Source organism: Schistocerca americana, chromosome 4 (genome assembly GCF_021461395.2).
Source record: "Schistocerca americana isolate TAMUIC-IGC-003095 chromosome 4, iqSchAmer2.1, whole genome shotgun sequence".
Lineage (NCBI taxonomy): Eukaryota > Metazoa > Arthropoda > Insecta > Orthoptera > Acrididae > Schistocerca > Schistocerca americana.
Window position 1 is genome coordinate 613,848,681 of NC_060122.1, and position 22,548 is coordinate 613,871,228.

The 22,548-nt window shown below is 39.2% G+C and overlaps 2 protein-coding genes across 5 annotated transcripts in view; one reads left to right on the forward strand and one right to left on the reverse strand.

Annotated features, from left to right (window-relative positions):
- Positions 1-16,580, reverse strand: part of LOC124612413 (epsin-2-like) — a 93,067-nt gene extending 76,487 nt beyond the window's left edge. Inside the window, exon 1 of one of the 3 annotated variants that reach the window (XM_047140611.1) lies at positions 16,304-16,580. The gene's annotated coding sequence lies outside the window, so the exon portion shown is untranslated. Of the gene's footprint in view, positions 1-16,121; positions 16,145-16,303 lie in introns of those variants that run through there. The other 2 variants (XM_047140610.1, XM_047140612.1) reach the window with 2 other exon arrangements.
- LOC124612414 overlaps positions 16,581-22,548 on the forward strand; it is a 109,176-nt gene continuing 103,208 nt past the window's right edge. Inside the window, exon 1 of one of the 2 annotated variants that reach the window (XR_006979542.1) lies at positions 16,581-16,639. Coding sequence is in view for 1 of the 2 variants with exons in the window: in XM_047140613.1 (XP_046996569.1) it covers positions 16,724-16,727 (4 nt within the window). In the remaining variant the exon portion in view is untranslated. Of the gene's footprint in view, positions 16,728-22,548 lie in introns of both variants that reach the window. The other variant, XM_047140613.1, reaches the window with a different exon arrangement.

The following is a 22,548-nucleotide window of genomic DNA, read 5'->3' on the forward strand; positions in this document are numbered from 1 at the left end:
ATTATCCTTCACGACCTCAACAACCTCCCTACCACCCACTTCATGTGGTCCTCAACCCAGAGTGCCACCTTCCTAGATTTTGACCTCCTGATGGCTTCGTTTGCACCTCTGTCCATATTAACCCCAATCAACCACCGACAGTACCTGCATTTTGACAACTGTCATCTCTTTCACTCCAAAAAATCCCTCCGATATAGCCAGGCCACTCAGGGACGGCTTATCTGCAGTAACAAAAACACCCTTGCTCAGTACTCTGAGGGGCTCAGGTTCACCAAAGCCTTCATAGACAGTTATATCCCCCAGACCTAGTCCACAAACAGATCTCCAGTGCCTTTTCCCCTTACACCCCCAATCCTCCCACCACCCTCAAGAATCAGCCACAAAGGAGTGTCCCCTTCCTCACCCAGTATCACCCCAGACCGGAACAACTGAACTGCATGCTACACCGTGCTTTGATTACCTATCATCATGCCCTGAAATGGGGGACATCCTACCAGAGATATTTCCCACCCCTACTAAAGTGGTGTTCCATTGGCCACCCAACCTCCAAAACATCCCAGTCCATCCCTATGTCACTCCCAATCCCAACTCCTTGCCACAAGGATCATATCCCAGTGGAAGACGCGGATGCAAAACCTGCCCAATCCACCCATCCAGCACTTCCTACTCCAGTCCTGCCACACGTTTATCCTACCCTCATCAGGAGCCAGACCATCTGTGAAAGCAGCCATGTCATCTATCAGCCCTGCTACAATCACTGCACAGCTTTTTATATTGGTATGACAACCAACCAGCTGTCCATCAGGATGACCGCCCACTGTCAAACTGGGGCCAACAGCAAGGTAGGCCAAGCTGTGCCACAATATGCAGCTGAACTTAACACACTTGATTTGAATGGCTGCCTCACTACCTGAGCCACCTGGATCCTTCCCTCCACCACCCGTTTTTCTGTACAGCGCAGACGGAAGTCGTACTTATAATACATTCTCTGCTTCCATAATTATACCGACCTCAACCTAAGGCAACATATTGTCCCCACACCCCTCCCTGTCCTACCATCTCCTCCACATTCTCATCTCCCATCCTGTTTATCTGCACCCCTCTGCCAATGCATCCTCTTGTCTTTCCTTGCTCCTCTCCTTTTTCCCCCCATCGTCCCTGCCACACAACCTCCTGATGCTGCAACTGTTGGCAGTCTAGTTCCTGCACACTCCACCAGACAGTGCTTGTCTCTCTCTCTCTCTCTCTCTCTCTCTCTCTCTCTCTCTCTCTCTCCACCCACACACTACTATCCCTTCCCTACCCCTCCAGGCTGCTGTGATGTTGCATTCTGACCCGAGATGCTGGAGTTGGCGGTCGTGTGTGTGTGTGTGTGTGTGTGTGTGTGTGTGTGTGTGTGTGTGTGTGTGTTTACTGACAAAGGATGTGGCCGAAAGCTTCATGCGTCAGTCTTCTAACTGTGCCTGTCGGCAACTTGACGTGTCTTCTTTATGGTAAGTACCAGTCTGTATTTTCCTACCTTGTTATACTAAATTTTGTTTTAAAAGCAAAAGAAAATATCAAATAAGGAATTACAAATTCTGTTTACACACACACAATTAAAGGGGAACAAAACCTAGAAATTTGTCATAATGAAAATGAATAAATCATTTCTTTAAATTTTCTATCTCTGCCAAAATCTTTCAGGCTTCACTCAACATATTTGCTCCTTTGTTTCTGATTCTTTGATTTCAGCTTTCCTCCTTTCCCCCATCACCTACCTTGTCCTTATTTTTCATATCACCTTTACAGAAAGAATTTGCGTTGTGAAAACAGTATATATTGTCAACTCCATTAGCATTATATACGTACCTTTGAGCAATATGGCTTGTTTCTGTTTGATTTTCAACTATATTTTCCAAGTTTACAGAAAAGCTCCACTCAGAAGCATTTACATGTGAGATTATCAAAATACTAGCACAAAAATCTCTGAAATTTGGGCATAACTTGAATGTATCAACCCAGAATTTATTTAGACGATTTTCCATTTTCTTGTAAGAGTTCATCTATCTTCAAATCTCTTTTCTCTGCATATTTCCATAAATTCAAGTTTGACACAGTCTGCCCTTCAACCCGAAGTTCTGTTTAATACAAAAATTTTGTGGCATACTGTCAAATTTCTTTGAGTTGCTTCATGGTTAATGTGATATGTTAATTCAAGCAGGAAATTACACATGGTAAGTTGTATCTGAGGGGATCTTTCTCCCAACTTCTCTACAATGCCAATAACACATGTTCACATGGTTTCCTTTAATAACATTTCTTCTTCAGATTCATGCTTAATTTTTCAGTGCACTTCTTGCAGCAAAATCCAGACTGGACTGTCTTGCCATAACCAGATTCTTCACATTAAAGTCAATTTTCATTAAAGATGAAATTTTGTTTTTTAATACACTACTGGCCATTAAAATTGCTACGCCAAGAAGAAATGCAGATGATAAACGGGTATTCATTGGACAAACATATTATACTGGAACTGACATGTGTTTACATTTTCACGCAATTTGGCTGCATAGATCCTGAGAAATCAATACCCAGAACAACCACCTCTGGCCGTAATAACGGCCTTGATACGCCTGGGCATTGAGTCAAACAGAGCTTGGATGGCGTGTACAGGTACAGCTGCCCAAGCAGCTTCAACACGTTATCACAGTTCATCAAGAGTAGTGACTGGCATATTGTGACGAGCCCGTTGCTCAGCCACCACTGACCAGACGTTTTCAATTGGTGAGAGATCTGGAGAATGTGATGGCCAGGGCAGAAGTCGAACATTTTCTGTATCCAGAAAGGCCCGCACAGGGCCTGCAGCATGCGGTCATGCATTACCCTGCTGAAATGTAGGGTTTCGCAGGGATCGAAAGAAGGGTAGAGCCACGGGTCGTAACACATCTGAAATGTAATGTCCACTGTTCAGAGTGCCGTCAATGCGAACAAGAGGTGACCGAGACGTTTAACCAATGGCACCCCATACCATCACGCCAGGTGATAAGCCAGTATGGCGATGATGAATAGAAGCTTCCAATGTGCGTTCACCGCGATGTGGCCAAACATGGATGTGACCATCATGACGCTGTGGCCACTCAGGGATCTGTGGCAATGAACAAGCTGATAGATTGGCTAGGATGAGGGCAACAACTCCATTTATTTGACCGGAACCTGTCTTGACAATCACCAAGGCTATGCTTAAATTAGAATTATGGAACTGGCTTAGGAAACAGCACGTAGGATATTGGACCAAGATACGTAAACAAAAACATGGTAAGGTAATTATGCCAAAGCAATATTTTAAAAGAAGCTCTGTAATTCTGGGATTGAACAGGAAAGAGATCAAACTAATGACTGGACTGATGACCGACCATGGGAACTTCAAAAAACACCTACACACAATGGGTATAATGTAAGAGGACCTTAAATGTAGGATCCGTGATGAGGGTGAAAAAACTGCATCACACCTAATCTTTGAATGCATGGCATTGGAGAGTAAAAGATACAGAATCTTCGGGACAACTAGCCTGAAGACATTGTGTCTAACAAAAAATTGGTAGAGGGACTCCTTGCACTATTTAAGGGCACTGGTTGGCTTTACTAGATATACAGGGAGTGATACCGCACAATAAACCTAGTTACGGTGCGGGCAGTGGCGGGTTAGACATAAGCTGTTTTAGCTCTCCTGCTAAAATCAATCAATCCCGATGCTGTTAACAGAACCTGGATTCACCCGAAAAAATTACGTTTTGCCATTTGTGCACCCATGTTCGCCATTGAGTACGCCATCGCAGGCGCTCCAGTCTGTGATGCAGCGTCAAGGACAACCACAGCCATGGTCTATGAGCTGATAGTCCATGCTGCTGCACACGGCGTTGAACTGTTTGTGCAGATGGTTGTTATCTTGCAAACGTCCCCATCTGCTGACTCAGGGATCGAGACATGGCTGCACGATCCGTTACAGCCATGCAGATAAGATGCCTGTCATTTTGACTGCTAGTGATACGAGGCTGTTGGGATCCAGCACAGCGTTCCGTATTATCCTCCTGAACCCACTGATTTCATATTCTGCTAACAGTCATTGGATCTCGACCAACACGAGCAGCAATGTCGCGATACGATAAACCGCAATTGCGATAGGCTACAATCCGACCTTTATCAAAGTTGGAAACGTGATGGTACGCATTTCTCCTCCTTACACGAGTCATCACAGCAACGTTTCATCAGGCAACGCCGGTCAACTACGGTTTGTGTATGAGAAATCGGTTGGAAACTTTCCTCATGTCAGCATGTTGTAGGTGTTGCCACCGGCGCCAACCTTGTGTGAATGCTCTGAAAAGCTTATCATTTGCATATCACAGCATCTTCTTCCTGTCGGTTAAATTTCACATCTGTAGCATGTCATCTTCGTGGTGTAGCAATTTTAAGGCCAGTAGTGTACATCTAGTTTCACAAGTCACTGCATCAAAATGTTCATAAGGTTATGCAGTTCATCATATAAAAATAGAGCCACCAGGACATCGCTCTGAAAATTAAGTAAAAATCGAATGAAATGTGCTGTTGAACTGAAGAATGTGTTTGGGAGCTGGTAATTTATCACTGACAGCTTCGGAAACTATACTGAAACGTGACGACTGAGGCATGGTTTTCGAATTCTTTGTCTCAGCAACCCACGTTTGAATATGTTCAAGAATTTCCACAGCTTTTTCAGCTGCATTGGCTTCTTCAACCCATCTTGTTCCACAAAATGACATTGAAAAGGACGAAGATCCTGTTATCTCGGTGTACTGTGAGCTCCGTTCAGGAGAATCGTGAAATAAATACTAAATTGCTCTCCGAAATTAGAATTTCCAAGTTAGGTTTGGATGTGCCTGTTTTGAAAGCACCATGTAGTACATGCAAACTGCATGTACCAATTTCTACAAGTTTCAGACCACTAAATGATTCTTTCAGACCACTGAATGATTCTTTTAGTTCCTTGTTAAAGTCATTCAAAAGTTTTACATTAAAGTTGAGCTGCCCACTGAGAGCAGCAATTTTGTCCCCCCCCCCCCCCCCCCCCCCGCCCCCTTTTTTCTTCTTTTCTAAACTCAACAATCTTTTCACTCCTAAGGGGAAATCATCTGGCCTAATATGCTTCACAAAAATGGAATCAAACTAACATGCCATTACTGATTATTTATCATGGTTCCAAAATCGTACATATACAATGGTGTAAAACACCTAGGCATTTGTAAGTTGGGACAAATGGCCAGGGTAAATGCCTGGGCAAAAATTAAGCTCGTATTTTGTATTTGAAAAGGTGTTTGCATGTTTGGGGTAGTTATTAGGGAAATAAATTGGACCATAAACATAAATCTTTGGTGCTTTAATGATGTCCAACAGAAAGGAGCAAAAAAGAAAACTATTATATCTCAATCATGACATCTGACAACAAAGCAGTTTTTTTTCCCCACTGGAAACAGTTTAATAGATTAATAGTACATTTATAATCAAGAACCATATGCTAGCAGTTTAATACATTCAGTAATAGTTTTGTTATCAATAATTACTCTTCAATAACATTTGCAGATATGACACAGATTATAAAGTGTGTTACATTACGAAGTAATGACATAAGGACAATATTATGAAATGGATAGTTGCTTCTAAAGATCTAGGGGAATTGCTAAATTGCAGACAGGCACAACAAAAAGACTGTCAGAAAGTGAGCTTTTTGCCACTAAGGCATTTGTTAAAAATATTCTCTCTCTCTCTCTCTCTCTCTCTCTCTCTCTCTCTCTCTCTCTCTCACACACACACACACACACACACACACACACACACACACACACACACAAAAAACCACAAGCAGTACTTTACTGATCCCCACCCCCTACCCTGCTATTCCTCCCCCTTCCGAAACCAGCCTCCTCCTCACCCCCACCATCTGGTTGCCTCTCCCATAATGTCTGGCTTCAGCAGACAAAGACTGTGGTCACTATGTGTGCGTGGGTGTATTTCCGACCTCACTACACAGCTGTTCGACATAGTGTGTGTGTGAGAGTGAAGAGTAGAACCGACAAAAAGAAAAAGTGCATTATAAATAAGAAGCAGCTGTCAGCAACATGTGCTCTTCCTTGGTGCAGCAAGTGGGATAGAAAAGCCCTTTGACTTTGGCGCACCAGGTGCACATACTCTGTGACCGCAAGCTCGACTCCAGTCCACCACCAGCAATGGAGCTTGGAGCTATGATAATGCCAGCCACTCGTGCTGGCAAAATATCGGAAAAGTCATCAAACAAACTTCGGCAGAAGAACCCGAGACAGAAGTCAACAGGCAGTCTGTCACCAAAAAGCCACAAATGCCTTGACAACTTTGTGCTAATAGTTGTTGCAAAAGGCTTACTATAATTTCAGATATTGCACTAAACTGAACATTAACGTTTCTCTAAAGTGCTTTTACCAAACTTATTACTTGTGTGTGTTATTTCTACAAAAGTATTTGGTGGGTGCTTTGAACTTTACTTTGAAGCAATTCGTTCCTCTATCCATCACACAATGACAAATCAGCTTCCTTTGATCCCTGCCTCATGTGACAGCTCAACACTGATTTTTATTTACGTAGGCTTATTTAAAATATTGCTCACATTTTTAATATCACAAGAGACCAAACTGACATTCTTGCCTGAGTGTATCAGTTTTTCAATACTGTTACATTCCATCCTGGACTTTCCATTGTCATATTAATTTACCTATCCCTGTAACACAGTAAAATATGCAATTTGAAAATATAACATTTCTTTAACTCGAAAATTTTTGAGTTGCCGAAAGGATGAGATTTAGTATTCCCCAGCGAAGTTAAAAATACGCTGGAGACTATTATTGAGGGAATGAAGGTTGCTGCTGTAAGCAAGTTGTAAAATGCTCCAAGAACATTAAAAAATAAAATTCTGACCTACCTCCAGAATAATCACTTTGGCCCACAATGTCTTGGGAGAGAAAAAAACAAAAAAGTTGATCGACATTGTTCTGGACAGTTCCAACAGGGGGTCTCAAGTACTAAGGAAAATATTTGTGTGTTTAAGGATTAAAAACTTTTCAAAAGGCAGATTTGTGATGTTCTAAGGCTGCCTGCAACCTAGCAAAAGTGGTATCAAGGCAGTCTTCAAAAATACTACAGTTTTGTCATAGAAATGTGCCAAATGTTAATGGAGCTAGAGGTTCTTTTATAGTGGAGAAAAACAACAAATTAGTTCCAGGTAGTATCAAATATATGTTAATGACCCCAACAGCTTTTAATATGGATGAAACCCCTCTGGCTTCCAAAGGGGAATTAATTATACACTGTTTCTAGGCCAATTATTACAATGCTTTTTATTAACTGTTTTTCTTTGCAACTCAATTTTTTCAAACGTTAATGTACTATATGCATGTTTGTTTCTTGTGCACTTGCACAAAAATAAATTGCTTTCTAGCAAGCTGATTCTAGAATTACACAGGTCTGCAAAAAAATATTTTCTGAAAGTTGTTTGAAATTTGATAACTGACTTGTGTACTTCTCAGCGCTGATTTCAAAAATGCAATCCATTTTTTTTCTATCATGTCAGGTTTTTTCACAAAAACGGGAGTATTTTAGGGTATAACAAAATTTAAGCAATTTATCACATCTTTTCAAACATTAGAAAATTTTATTCTATTTATAAATCACGTTCTAAACTACATTCACAGTACACTTTCATCTCTCTTTAAGCTCATAAATCCTTATAACAACACTTTTGCTTTCTGTCGAAGCTTCTTTTATTGCTTTTCCGGCTGTGGACTCATTGAGGATCATCTCTTTTCATCATCCAGCAGTAGTCCGCTATCAAGGTGACGTTCCATCTTCCTTGATATCTTCTTTCCACTTCTTTGATATCTTGGTGGAATCTTTCACCCTGCTCTTCACTTCCATCACCACGGTTGCAGGGAAGTAGTCAAGATGTCACTCGATAAAATGAACTTTAATGCTCATGTTACAGCCCAGCTTCTTAAAGTTGTCGAGCATGTCCGCGACGATTGTCTTGTTGTTCGAATCTCTTTTGTTTCCTAGGAAACTGGTAACAACTAATTTAAAGACGTCCATGCTGCCATTTCTTTTGTTTCCATTTTGTCCACAAATCTGCGATCTGTCATAAGTTTTCTAATGTCTGGTCTGATAAAGATTCCTTCCTTTAACTTTGCCTCAGATAAACCAGAAAACTGTCCACAAAAATATCGGACACACACCCCTTCTTTTGGCAATGGCAGAACAAATTGTTTCATCAGCCCCAACTTAATATGAAGTGGTGGAAGAAACACCTTTTTGGGATCCATAAGGCTTTTCCTCTCAACATTTTTAACCCCTTCCTGTAAGGTTTTTCTCAAGAGCCAAGCTTTTTTTTATGTAGTGTTGCTTTCTGTCTCTACTGTCCCATTCACAGAGGAAACAAGGGAACTTTGTATAGCCACTTTGTTGACCAAGCAGCACTGAAATCACTTTTAAATCACCACATAGTGTCCATTTGTGGTCTGAATAGCAGAGTTTGCTTAAAACCAGTTCGAGGTTTTTGTAACATTCTTTTAAGTGAACCGAGTGTCCAAGTGGTATAGAAGCATGCTTATTGCCATTGTGTAGAAGTACTGATTTAAGACTTCTTTTTGAAGAATCAATAAAAAGTCTCCACTCATCATGAGCATCTTCTATTTTGAAACGTGCCACAAGTCCACGAACATCACTGCAAAACACTAGGCCAACTTCTTGAGAGGAGTGAGATACAAACTCCTTTTCCCTCGATTGATACCAAGAAAAGGATGTACCCAGAGCCAACATACATTTATCTTTCAATGTAGATCTTAAAACCTCTGCCAATTATTTAGAAAGGCCTAGGTCTCTTACTAAATTGTTCAGTTCAGATTGTGAGAATGGAATGGGATCTGTTGTGCGAGGATCACACCATAGTCTTCTTCACTATCACCTTGCTGAGCCAATGGCTTGTGATCATCTATATCATCCAAAGAATCTGGAGGAGAAGGTATTGGTTCTTCAGGTCCATGAGGAACAGGGCAAATGGCTGACTGAATATTAGGGTAAGAAATGCACGCACACAAACACTCGCGCAAACGCAACTTGCACACACGTCTGCTGTCTCAAAGAACTAAAACCAAAGTTCTCTGAGACTGCAGAGTGTGTGCAAGTTGCGTTTGTGTGTGTGTGTGTGTGTGTGTGTCCTGCTGACAAAGGCCTTAATGGCCGAAAGCTGTAACTGTGTGAATCATTTTGTTGTGCCTATCGTTATCAGGAGAAAGAAAACTGGCGTTCTACGAATTGGAGCACGGAATGTCAGATCCCTTAATCGGGCACGTAGGTTGGAAAATTTAAAAAGGGAAATGGATAGGTTAAAGTTAGATATAGTGGGAATTAGTGAAGTTCGGTGGCAGGAGGAACAAGACTTTTGGTCAGGCGAATACAGGGTTATAAATACAAAATCAAAGAGGGGTAAATCAGGAGTAGGTTTAATAATGAATAAAAAAAATAGGAATGCGGGTAAGCTACTACAAACAGCATAGTGGAAGCATTATTGCGGCCAAGATAGACATGAAGCCAACGCCTACTACAGCAGTACAAGTTTACATGTCAACTAGCTCTGCAGATGACGAAGAAATTGATGAAGTGTATGATGAGATAAAAGAAATTATTCAGGTAGTGAAGGGAGACGAAAATTTAATAGTCATGGGTGACTGGAATTCGACAGTAGGAAAGGAAGAGAAGGAAACGTAGTAGGTGAATATGGATTGGGGAGAAGAAATGAAAGAGGAAGCCGCCTGGTAGAATTTTGCACAGAGCACAACTTAATCATAGCTAACGCTTGGTTCAAGAATCATAAAAGAAGGTTGTATACATGGAAGAAGCCTGAAGATACTAAAAGGTATCAGATAGATTATATAATGGTAAGACAGAAATTTAGGAACCAGGTTTTAAATTGTAAGACATTTCCAGGGGCAGATGTGGACTCTGACCACAATCTTTTGGTTATGAACTGTAGATTGAAACTGAAGAAACTGCAAAAAGGTGGGAATTTAAGGAGACGGGACCTGGATAAACTGACTAAACCAGAGGTTGTATAGAGTTTCAGGGAGAGCATAAGGGAAAAACTGACAGGAATGGGGGAAAGATGTACAGTAGAAGAAGAATGGGTAGCTTTGAGGGCTGAAGTAGTGAAGGCAGCAGAGGATCAAGTAGGTAAAAAGACGAGGGCTAGTAGAAATCCTTGGGTAACAGAAGAAATATTGAATTTAATTGACGAAAGGAGAAAATATAAAAATACAGTAAACAAAGCAGGCAAAAAGGATTACAAACGTCTCAAAAATGTGATCGACAGGAAGTGCAAAATGGCTAAACAGGGATGGCTAGGAGGACAAATGTAAGGATGTAGAGGCTTTATCTCACTAGGGGTAAGATAGACGCTGCCTACAGGAAAATTAAAGATACCTTTGGAGAAAAGAGAACCACTTGTATGAATACCAAGAGTTCAGATAGAAACCCAGTTCTAAGCAAAGAAGGGAAAGCAGAAAGGTGGAAGGAGTATATAGAGGGTCTATACAAGGGCGATGTACTTGAGGACAATATTATGGAAATGGAAGAGGATGTAGATGAAGATGAAATGGGAGATACGATTCTGCGTGAAGAGTTTGACAGAGCACTGAAAGACCTGAGTCAAAACAAGGCCCCCGGAGTAGACAACATTCCATTAGAGCTACTGACAGCCTTGGGAGAGCCAGTCCTGACAAAACTCTACCTTCTGGTGAACAAGATGTATGAGACATACGAAATACCCTCAGACTTCAAGAAAAATATAATAATTCAAATCCCAAAGAAAGCAGGTGTTGACAAATGCGAAAATTATCAAAATATCAGTCTGATAAGTCACGGCTGCAAAATACTAATGCGAATTCTTTACAGACGAATGGAAAAACTAGTGAAGACCGACCTCGGGGAAGATTAAATTGGATTCCGTAGAAATATTGGAACACGTGAGGCAATACTGACTCTACGAATTATCTTAGAAGCTAGATTAAGGAAAGGAAAACCTATGTTTCTAGCATTTGTAGACTTAGAGAAAGCTTTTGACAATGTTGACTGGAATACTCTCTTTCAAATTCTCAAGGTGGCAGGGGTAAAATACAGGGAGCGAAAGGCTATTTACAATTTGTACAGAAAACAGATGGCAGTTATAAGAGTCGAGGGACATGAAAGGGAAGCAGTAGTTGGGAAGGGAGTGAGACAGGGTTGTAGCCTCTCCCCAATGTTATTCAACCTGTATATTGAGCAAGCAGTGAAGGAAACAAAAGAAAAATTTGGAATAGGTATTAAAATCCACGGAGAAGAAATAAAAACTTTGAGGTTCGCTGATGACATTATAATTCTGTCAGAGACAGCAAAGGACTTGGAAGAGCAGCTGAACAGAATGGACAGTGTCTTGAAAGGAGGATGTAAGATGAACATCAAGAAAAGCAAAATGAGGATAATGGAATGTAGTCAAATTAAATTGTGTGATGCTGAGGGAATTAGATTAGGAAATGAGACAATTAAAGTAGTGAAGGTGTTTTGCTATTTGGGGAGCAACATAACTGATGATGGTCGAAGTAGAGAGGAAATGAAACTTAGACTAGCAATGTCAAGGAAAGCATTTCTGAAGAAGGGAAATTTGTTAACATCGAGTATAGATTTAAGTGTCAGGAAGTCGTTTCTGAAAGTATTTGTATGGAGTGTAGCCATGTATGGAAGTAAAACATGGACGATAAATAGCTTGGAGAAGAAGAGAATAGAAGCTTTTGAAATGTGGTGCTACAGAAGAATGCTGAAGATTAGATGGGTAGATCACATAACTAATGAGGAGGTATTGCATAGAATTGGGGAGAAGAGAAGTTTGTGGCACAACTTGACTAGAAGAAGGGATCGGTTGGTAAGACATGTTCCGAGGCATCAAGGGATCACCAATTTAGTGTTGGAGGGCAGCGTGGAGGGTAAAAAATCATAGAGGGAGACCAAGAGAGGAATACACTAAGCAGATTCAGAAGGATGTAGGTTGCAGTAGTTACTGGGAGATGATGAAGCTTGCACAGGATAGAGTAGATGGGGAGCAGCATCAAACCAGTCGCAAGACTGAAGACCACAACAACAACAACATTTCGACTCAGGGTAAGAAATATCCTTTTTGTTTTTCAAATTGAAGCCTAGTATGTTGCAAGAACAAAAATAGCAGTCATCACTATGATTTTTGGGCTCCCTTCAAACCACTGGTATTCCAAAACGTATGGACTGATTTTTACATTGAAACCATTGCCTCAGTTCTTCAACACACACTAAACAAACTTTGTGTGGGGCACAAGGATTATCTTGTTCGCCTAACTTTATACCAAAATAGGCAAAATATTCTTTATTAACAAAATCAGGAATGTTTCTTTGTTGCTTTTTTAACGGTATAGTTACCATGAATGAAGCAGAAGCAGTGTGGTGAGTTTATACATCCTCTGGTAGCCATTGCCCATTACTCATCTTCACAACACAAGAAAACAGTCACTACTTTAAAGCACTAGTAACAACAACACGTGAACAGCAAAGAGTGAAGAGATACTGTGAACTGAAGAACAGCAGCAGAAGCCCACTGCTTGGTGATGGCGGGGGAAGGCGCAGAGCGACATACAGGCACTGACCTGAAAATACTGCTGGTTTGTCCTGAACAATCTTTATTTTATGTATATCTCCTAAACACTCTTTATTTTACTTATATCTAGTATAAAAACGGCTAAATAACAGTTTATGGAGATCCTAAAAAGCAAAATTTAAACTCACTAGAGTGCTGAAATATCAAAAAAAGCTAAAACGAGACAAGCAGTCTGTGAAATAACTGTACGCGATGGATTTTTTTCACTATTTTTCCCGAAATCAGTGTTGAAAACAATATAAAAATCACTTAATAAATTTGAAACAATTATTACGTCGCAGACCTGTGTTATTTGAATCTCCAGTTTTCTTATAAAATGCAGTGGCCATAAGTGGAGATGGCTGGCCATAGCTAGGGTTAATGTGGCCAAAACTGGGGAAATATGCCTTTTCATATTACGTAACATTTTTCTGCTTTGCTATATAACTCAAAACATATTATTTTTCTACTAGTTAATAGTTAAAATTCCATATAATCTGCTTCAGCCTGAAGGACAGAAATCTCCGCTTCCTGTGCAGAAATTCTCCAGCCTTTTTTTGCAAAACCTAGTCATCCATGGGCAAGCCTCATTCAATTCCCCATTCAGTTGCCCCAGTTAAATTCTTTTCATACCATTCCCTGTCTGACTACCCTACAGCAACATCCATACTTATAACACATTGGAACACAGATAAAACACTTAAAAATAGTACTGAATTACCTAACCCTATACTCCATTTTTGTAATTTATGAGCCACAAAAACAAGTGGAAGACTGACAAAAATTAAAATGAAGTGGTAGTGGGCACTACCTACAGCCTTGTGAGCAGATGGTAAATGGACCAAAGAAATTTTTACTTTAGTCTATGTGATTAAAAAATAAATAAATAAATCTTGGACATGGAATTACTGAATATGGTATTGCAAAACTTGCTGCTGCATCACATGCATGTCCACCTGACAACTAAGTTAATATACTGAAAAATCAGAGGAATGTTTAACTAGCAATGAATGGCCAGTCGCTAACCAACTCAAATTACTACGTCATGCACCTGAAACAATAGAGCAGCTATGAAACTGAAGGAGCAATAAATGACATATTCAGAAGTATTACTGATAGATTGTCGGTAAATGGTCCATCACTCAACTATACCATTCATTCAACAATATAGGGGCTATAAGGTAAAATACAGCCTACTACAAGAAAAACAATGCAGTATGGTGAAGAAAAAAAAAAGTAGAACTAATTGTTCAGAATTCGTGGGTGTGTGTATTGGTCAGAACTTGAAATATCTCTCTCTCTCTCTCTCTCTCTCTCTCTCTCTCTCTCTCTCTCTCTCACACATACACACACACACACACACACACACACACTATACATCTAAGAACATTTTAGCAAAGCAACAATGGCTCTACATGTTACTGCTAATTCTGGTGACAAAAACATTAGAAAAGTGGATTACTTGGCATTCATCCATTGATTGATATAATACAGAATAATTGGGTTAACCGAAGCGTCCGATTCCACCCGTCGACACATCATGACGGTGTGGAGTTTAGTTTGTGAGTCACGTGTCTGTAGGTGTCGTTTTGATACGATCGGTGGTGCTCTCTGGTGGCGTGTTTGTGTGCTGTGTGTTAGGTGATGTTTTTGGTTTAGTTTGCAGGTGGCATATTGTTGTGGTCGGCAGTTCTCTCTGGTGGTGTGTTTATGGTTAGCGTGTTATGGGGCATATGGGGTTCATTTGCTTGGTAGCAATGCACGTGTGTGGTATCAGTGGTGACTGTACTTTCAGCAAAATATTTTGCTGTGAGTTAACGATTTTGGTTTATTTATGTCGACATTATTGTAGTTTTTTTCTGTTCGTCATGTGTGAATATTGGTAAATCGCTTTGTTTATGTCTTTGGTAGGTGTGGATATGACTGACAAGATCAACAGTTTTTGGTTGTCGGCGATGATGGGGGACAGTGCATCGCCTCTAATAAAATTTCTTCAGCTATTCGGCCTGCTGGCTGAAGTTGTGAAGTGTTCAGTTTGTCATAAAGAAATGAGGCTTACTAAAGTTCCAGAGTCTCAGATCAGAGACGGCTATATGTGGAGATATTGTAAGGATAACAGGTCAGGAGAAGTGTTTGATTCCAATTTTGTTGCATTTTTTGAGGTAGTGATGATTGTGAACGTGGCTGTAGTTTTGGGTTTCATGATTTGGTATCAGTAGTTTCTGTTGAACTATATAGGTCAAGGGAAGTGTTCAATTCCAGTGGTTATTGTTTTTAGTTGATTTAGGTAAGGTTGTGGTGGTTTTATTTTATCGTTTGGTTCAGTAATGTGTGTATTTTTAGTTTGTCCCCACCCAAAAACCCCCAATTTCCCTAGCTTGTCCCGTTAGTTTCATTATATTTTTGGAGGAATATGTATTTGACAGTTTTTCGATCTATTTTTGTGTTTGTTGTCTTGTTTAAGTTATGACGTCATAGTCGCGATATGGGAGTAGTTGTCAATGGTCGTTCCCGCCATATTGGTGACGTCATTGGTCAAAGCAGACCGGTGGAATCGGGCGTTTCTGTTAGCCCGAGTAATTTTCTGGCGCAATCCCCCACATATGCATAAAGCATTCATTACACACACAAACATTCTGTGCTGGTATCTGTCCATCCTCAAACTTCATGCACAAAAATGTTAAAAAAATAGGTATACTATAAATACTGTATGAAGAATTAAGCACTATTTGGAGATAACAGTAGCAGTACAGAAATAAAACGTGGGAACAAAAGCAGCTGCCACTATTTACAACGGGTCTGCACTGGCAGGCAATCGCTGTAAATTAAAGATACTAGCAAATAATGAAGGTCTTAAAAATCAATCTAAATAGTTTCTACTTGACTACTGCCGTAAATAATTTACGATTGTTAGTGGGCAAATGGATATACTTAGGTTATATTACTGAAATTTTTATTACATGCAAAGATTTTTAAAATAAACGAGCTCTGTCACCGGCTAGAAGCCGTGTTTTCAAAATGAAATTAATTTAACTTGTAAACATACTGGTAAGTTCCAAATAATGGCGATTGTCAAGAGTGCGATACACAGACCATACAAAACGCTACAGTAAAACTAATACCTAGGTGAAATAAATTAGGAATTAACTTATTTAGAGCAATGTTACAAGTAATACGTCCAAATCAAACAGGCACTCCGACTACACTAATTCATTTGGCGTCATTAAATAATCATGCTTTCGCGCGCCCTATAGCAAACAACTTAATCCTTTTTGATTAATAGCCATACAGACTGTGATTAGCGCTACAATAAGCACGTGAAATTATTACGTCATCCTCTTCCGCGTTACACCTATCAAATAGAATTCAACGAAAAACAATCTACACTATATACCATCTACTAATAATGGCTTTATCAAGTGTCTTGGCCACCCGGCAGAACATGGCTCACCCAAGCAATGAAGGAAAGGACGTATTATGGAATAAATGGAAAAATATTCAGGATATGAATATACTCACGCACTTTTATGCTACTATCCAGAATAATTTCTTAAAAATTAAAAATCATAAACTCACCTACAGGTTACGCAAAACAGGGACGCTACTTAGTACCTACAAGTAGCTTTCAACTAATCTCTGATACAACTACTGACCGAAACAAAATACTATCTGCATGTCATTTCAGTATATATGCCTGATTTTTCTTATAGCTCTAATTATAAAACACTCAGGGGTTATTTTGTTTACAGTAAACAGTCACATTCTACGCTACGAGATAAATCTAACAATGCAGGTTACGTTATAAGTCTGATCTTTTCTATTAAGTATTTTCGACTACAGCACATGTTCTGAATTGTTGGCGTTGCTGTAGGACGCCATACCAGTGATGATCCGATGAATGTTTTTGTGACTGTAAGTATCTCTGGTAGCGGGAGTTCGAGTGGTAAACTGACATTTTGAAAACAAGTGGGTATTACAAAGGTTTACGAAAACACAATGGGTAAGCTATTGTCCTTAATCAAAATTCAGCTATTATGACTGTTGGCGGATTTGTTTTTTACAAGAAGTTATGTGAATACTCACTTTCAGCTTTAATGAAAGCATATATAACTGAAATTAACATGTAGCTAATTTATGGTTTGGTACCAAAGTAAAAAATTTCACCACACAGGTGATGCTCTATTTATTTATTTATTTTATATATATTTATTGCACAAATCATTGACTTGCAGCTTTTGGAAACTTGAGAAGTAATAGCATGCAATAATTATCGGTATACTTCACAAGTATCGTTATACTTGGGGTAAAAGCATTTCGTATAAAATGTACGTTTGTGCAATAACTATGAAGGCGTATGGATTGTGCATAACGCACATATAAGTGAGGCGTGTATGGCAGCGGCTATGAGTAAGTAGTTATCCAAAGTAAAGCAGTCATTAATGTGATGACTGAACACAGCGTTGCTTTGCCTTGTGTGGCCCTGTTGGAGGTGGTATGCTGTTCCCTTCCTCCGACCTTTGAACTGAGTAGTGCAGATGTTTCTTTTAATGATTTTTCCCAGGGACAGTAGCGCTGTATTTTTTTCAGAGGTATTCCCGTATTCAGATTGTGTCATCTCATGTAAGCTGCACCCTACATGTCTGTAATGCAATCTTGATTTCTGCTGATGTTGACACTTATTTCAAACTTTGTTTCTGTCTATCATAGGGCAACTTATCGTGCTTTGAGTGGTTAAGTATGTAACCCTTCTCAAGAACTTTCCATTTACAGCTAGTAATCATGTTTATAAATAAAGTGAACCAAAACCTTTTGCCAGATTAAATTGTGCTGGACAACTAAACCCAGAACCTTGTACATGTATATTTCACAAACCACATGCTGGTGTGTGTGTGTGTGTGTGTGTGTGTGTGTGTGTGTGTGTGGTGCGGTGGCAGAGGGCACTTCTGGAATCATAATAATTTGCCCCCCTGCTGTGTTCCATTTGTGAATGGTGTGAAGAACAAATTGGCAAGCCTTCATGTGAGCTCATATTTCTCCTGCTTTTTTTTAAAGTAGTAGTTTCATGCATTGTAATTGTAAGAGAATAACATACTTTTGAAAGTACATTTCATGAGCTGTACTCTTGCAGTTAGTAAATTGGGCACAACTTATGACCCACCGTCAGTCAATTCTGAACATACCTCTCTTCTACTTTCCACACTTCATAGAAGCTAGTGCTGCTAGGTTGGGATTCATCCTGGAAACAATCATCTAGGTAGGCCATGGCTAAGCCATTTTCATTTGATATCTTTTCTTCCAGGCGTGCTAGCCTCTCAATGTTATCGTAGTTTCTGTGAAATTTGAAAAGCTGGTAAGAGATACAGGAAGAATTGAAGCTGTGAGGAGGGTTCCTGTGTGCCATGCTTGGTAGCTTGGTCAGCAAGAGCATTGTCCACAAATGACAATGCCCTGTGTTTGAGCCCCAGCCCAACACAATTTTTTTTTCTAGTAGGGTATTCCAAAACTGTATGCTCAGATGAAGAGTGAAAGATTGACTCTGGAAATAATCTATACTGTGTCATAACAGTCATAGTTCTCCTGCAATGTTGCAATATAACAAAATAGCATGAAATTAATGATTTATGAAATAATCCTTGACAGTATCATCATTATTAGGTTGGTGCTGAGTTGAGCAGTGTTATCTACTGTTCACGTAACAGTAATTGTTAACATTATAGATGATTCACTAAATGGAAGGTGTAAAGGTAACTCGTCAGGTGAAGATTATGTAATGTCCCCTCGCAACCCTCCTCATTCCTTGCATTTTTTGTGCTTTGTGTGCAATAGGTATGTACATGATACATATCAAAATACTCATCAGAGACATGACCAATATCTAATAGAGGTATTCTGAATTTATTTTGCAGTTTCAATTTTTATGATGAAAATTGCACATTACATGTGGCTAAATGCTCCTTATGTGGTGCGACACAAACATTAGGTTGTGCTAAATGTAATTTTATTACCATAAACTATTTTCTGCATTTTCGTTCATTGGCTTCAGTAACTCGCAATGAGATTATCACCTTCAAACCTTACCTAGACCTTAAGCTATGCTACATATCAGTGTAGTCAAGGTTCTGGGCAGTCAATAGGTACATTAAAAAAAGATAGAGAACCTTCTGATCTTTAGATAGCCTTCTTTTAGAGCTTAAAAGATCTTCAGTTGCATCTCTGAATGGCTGTAAAACTTGTATGCAATGCACACTGTTGTAACAAGATCGACCAGAGCTGTTTTTTTGCTGCTACATTTTGAGCCGAAGTTTGTTCTCAAGCGGTACGTTATAAGATCATAAATGTAATATTTCAAGCATGAAAAAAAATATTGTAAATCATATTTTTCAAATTTTGAAAAATAATGTTTAAGATCTTGTAAAGCACTACCTGAGAACGATCCATCACTTGAAATAGAGTAAACAGGTCTTGTGGATCCTGTTACAACACTATGCATTTAACACAGTTTGTTGAGGTTGCAGAACAGTCCACACAAAAATTACTCAATGCTCCAAAACTTTCCAGAGTTCTCTTTTATTACTACTGTAATTGTTAGTGTTACCATGATGTGTTTCAGTGATGCCCTTCTTCACAATAATTTCATATGTACATGCCCCCCCCCCCTACACACACACACACACACACACACACACACACACACACACACACACGGAGAGAGAGAGAGAGAGAGATACTCTTTGGATCTTACTCGGATAGTACAAAGTGTCTAATCTCTCATCAGTTTTGTTGTTGATGACATGTCCTTTTTTTGAAAGAATCATGTGTATTGACTGACTAAACACAAGCCAACATAAATGTGGAACCTGCTCCTATAGATGATTACTGTGCAGTGTATGTTTCCAGAAAGATTCTACAAGAAACATGGTACGTGTGATTTAGACCCAGTCTACCAAAAATCGTAGTAAATATCACATTATCATGGTGCAGGTAGTATTTAAGATATTTTCTCTGTTATACAATCCTGAGTAGGTTGTGTAGTGTTTGGCACTACGAACCTGCATCTTGGTGGTTTGTGGTTCAAATCCTCATTCTGCCATTCTAGATTTCCCATGTGACTTCGGAGGCTGTCCTAGTGAAGCATCTTGTGATACTATTCTTTGGTTAGCAGCTGGGGTCCCAAGTCAACTTGACACAATATTTTAATGCCCCAACTTACACTCATCATGATATCAGATGCTGCCACTGCTGAGTCGACTTGAAGACCCAGCTGCAATCGTAAAATGAATTTCTTTAGATGAATGTTGTTTTCTTTTATCTCACATCAGTAGACGGTCTACAGATTCAATGATTGAATGGATAATTAACTCTAAGGATCTTTCCTTCTCTCAGTTATTTAGTAGCAGATAATTTCAGGTGCATTTTGTGAATGCTGTTCCTGACACTCTGACCAGCATGGAATAAGTTAACACTGATCTTGGAACACTAGGGGGAAAGCTATAAGAAGGGATTTTCAGTTTTTTCACTAGATCTAGTGTAGATGATACCTAGAGCTAGAGTAAATACAGTCACTTTTCAAACAGTAACCATACAAGGACAGTAAGACACTTCAGTTTGGACTGAATCACATTTATGAAAGAGGATCGTCACTGTAACTACAGTAAAACCCCTATTCCATCTTTTTGTGCAGTCCAGACATAAAATTGCAAAATTGAGGAAAATGCAGAATTGAGGATACCAAAATATGAACAAAAACACATGTAATTGGCATATGTGGTTAAAAACTTGCAGACCTCTCCAATACTTTGTATAAAATCTGCTAAGTGAAGGAAATGAAACATACACTATAATGTTTATACAATAATTTGCGGTAATGAATTTCATCAGTTTTTAAAAAATCACAGATGTATGACAGCAAGTAAAAACGAATAAAAAATTGGAATTGGTATCAGTGTACAAGGTAATTGAGCTGTTTTCCGACGTGATACAAATACATATAGGTTCGAAACATGCATTTTTGAGAGATTATTCTTTGTGCTCACTCAGAAAAAAGCAAAAATTGATGAAAACATCAGAGCAGCAAAGTGGTTAAACCATAAGTATAAATGCTGACATTCACTTAATGACATACTTTGTCACCATTGCTGTTATTGTTTAATGTTTCTCTTATGAGCCACACTTCATATGTTCACCACTATTAAAGTGTTATTTTAGGCTTGATGAGAGAAACATAGACATGAAAAAATGAGTTTACTTCCCAACTGACATTACAAGCTTATTAGAAGATGGCTTAGTGAATTTCTCTGCACTGTGTAAGATGTAAATTTTAAAGAAATTTCAGATGCTACAGTTTTGCTTCATGCCCACTATCACTGCTGCCAATCTTTACAATGTAGTGTGTATGGTGTGTGTGGTGCAAAGTATATAAATGAGTAGTGTATGTAGTTGTTGTGACTGTATCATGTCAAATTTTGAACACAAAAGTCTTTAAAATGTGCTATAACAGAACCCTTGTTCCATTTCTGTCTGACATCTCTGTCATAGCACTCATCTACATGAAAAGTATATTTTCAACATTTCACAAAATGCTTTCACCCGTACTTGTACTCCTGTCACTGAAGGGCCACTCCCCCTCTCCATTCATCCAATAGGTGAGCTCATTTTACATGTGTTATTGTGGTGTGGTGGCTGCGTTGGCTATTTGGTGACTTAACGGGTCGCAAGCCAATAAGATTTCACTAACCAGAAAGGGGGCATCGTTTCTTCAATTATGACTGAGCATATTCTTTAAGAATCTGTGTTTGGATTTAAAAGATTGACAATTGATATTGTTGCCGAATACAGTACATCAGAAATATATGCATCAAGATGAGACTGATTTACAAGTGGCATAAGTAAAGGTGGTGGCTGGGCCCCTTCATCATGTATTGGCTCATTCCGGAACACTTTGCGTCGAGTGTCTCATTTTTCGATTACTGCTGCAAACCATCTGTCTTTTGAGCAACTTGTAACTTGTTCAGTCACACCAAAAGCCAATAGGAAGAAAACAGGACAAAGTCAAGTGAGATATTGAGTAAGAACGAAGAATCAAGGTAAACCTTACTAGGAAGAAATGTAAAATTCGGAAATTTTTAGCATTGATCTCATTGGTTTTTCACAGGGGCTATGAATTTTTGGTGTAGAATCGCGAAAAATGTAAAATTGGAGAATGAAAAATTGAAGTTCCACTGTAGTTCTATTTCATTTAGGCCTACCATATTCATGATTAGATTGGTTTGCTCTTTAAAAGGAAGTGAAACACTAATGCACACAAATGCTACTTTTGTAGAAATGTTGTTAGTATGTATAGTAACTCAAGTGGCCTCTATGGAAGTAGTACCATTTTGTAAGCACTTGGCATGTTTCGACGTTGGTGTTGCATCGGGTGAACAACATGAGCTATTTGTGTATTTTTTGATGTGTGACATATTTTACACTTACTAAAATATATGTGGCTATTACTCATCCATGACACAAATATTAAAATATTCCAGGATATTGTATTGTTGCTAAATAATAGCCCTGAATATTTTAATAAGTGTAACATTTCTGACTGTAACAGATTACATTTGACATCATATGTAGCTGAGGTCCACTTTTTTTAATTAGATTTCTTTAACAATGTCGTAGTTATAATGTGTGGTCACTTTGCATTAGTATGCCATTCCAGCTGACGATGCCTGTGCCCTCTATGCTCGGTAATTATGTAACATATCACCATCTTTATGTCAGGTGAATACAGGGTTATAAATACAAAATGAGATAGCGGTAATGGGGGGGGGGGGAGATTT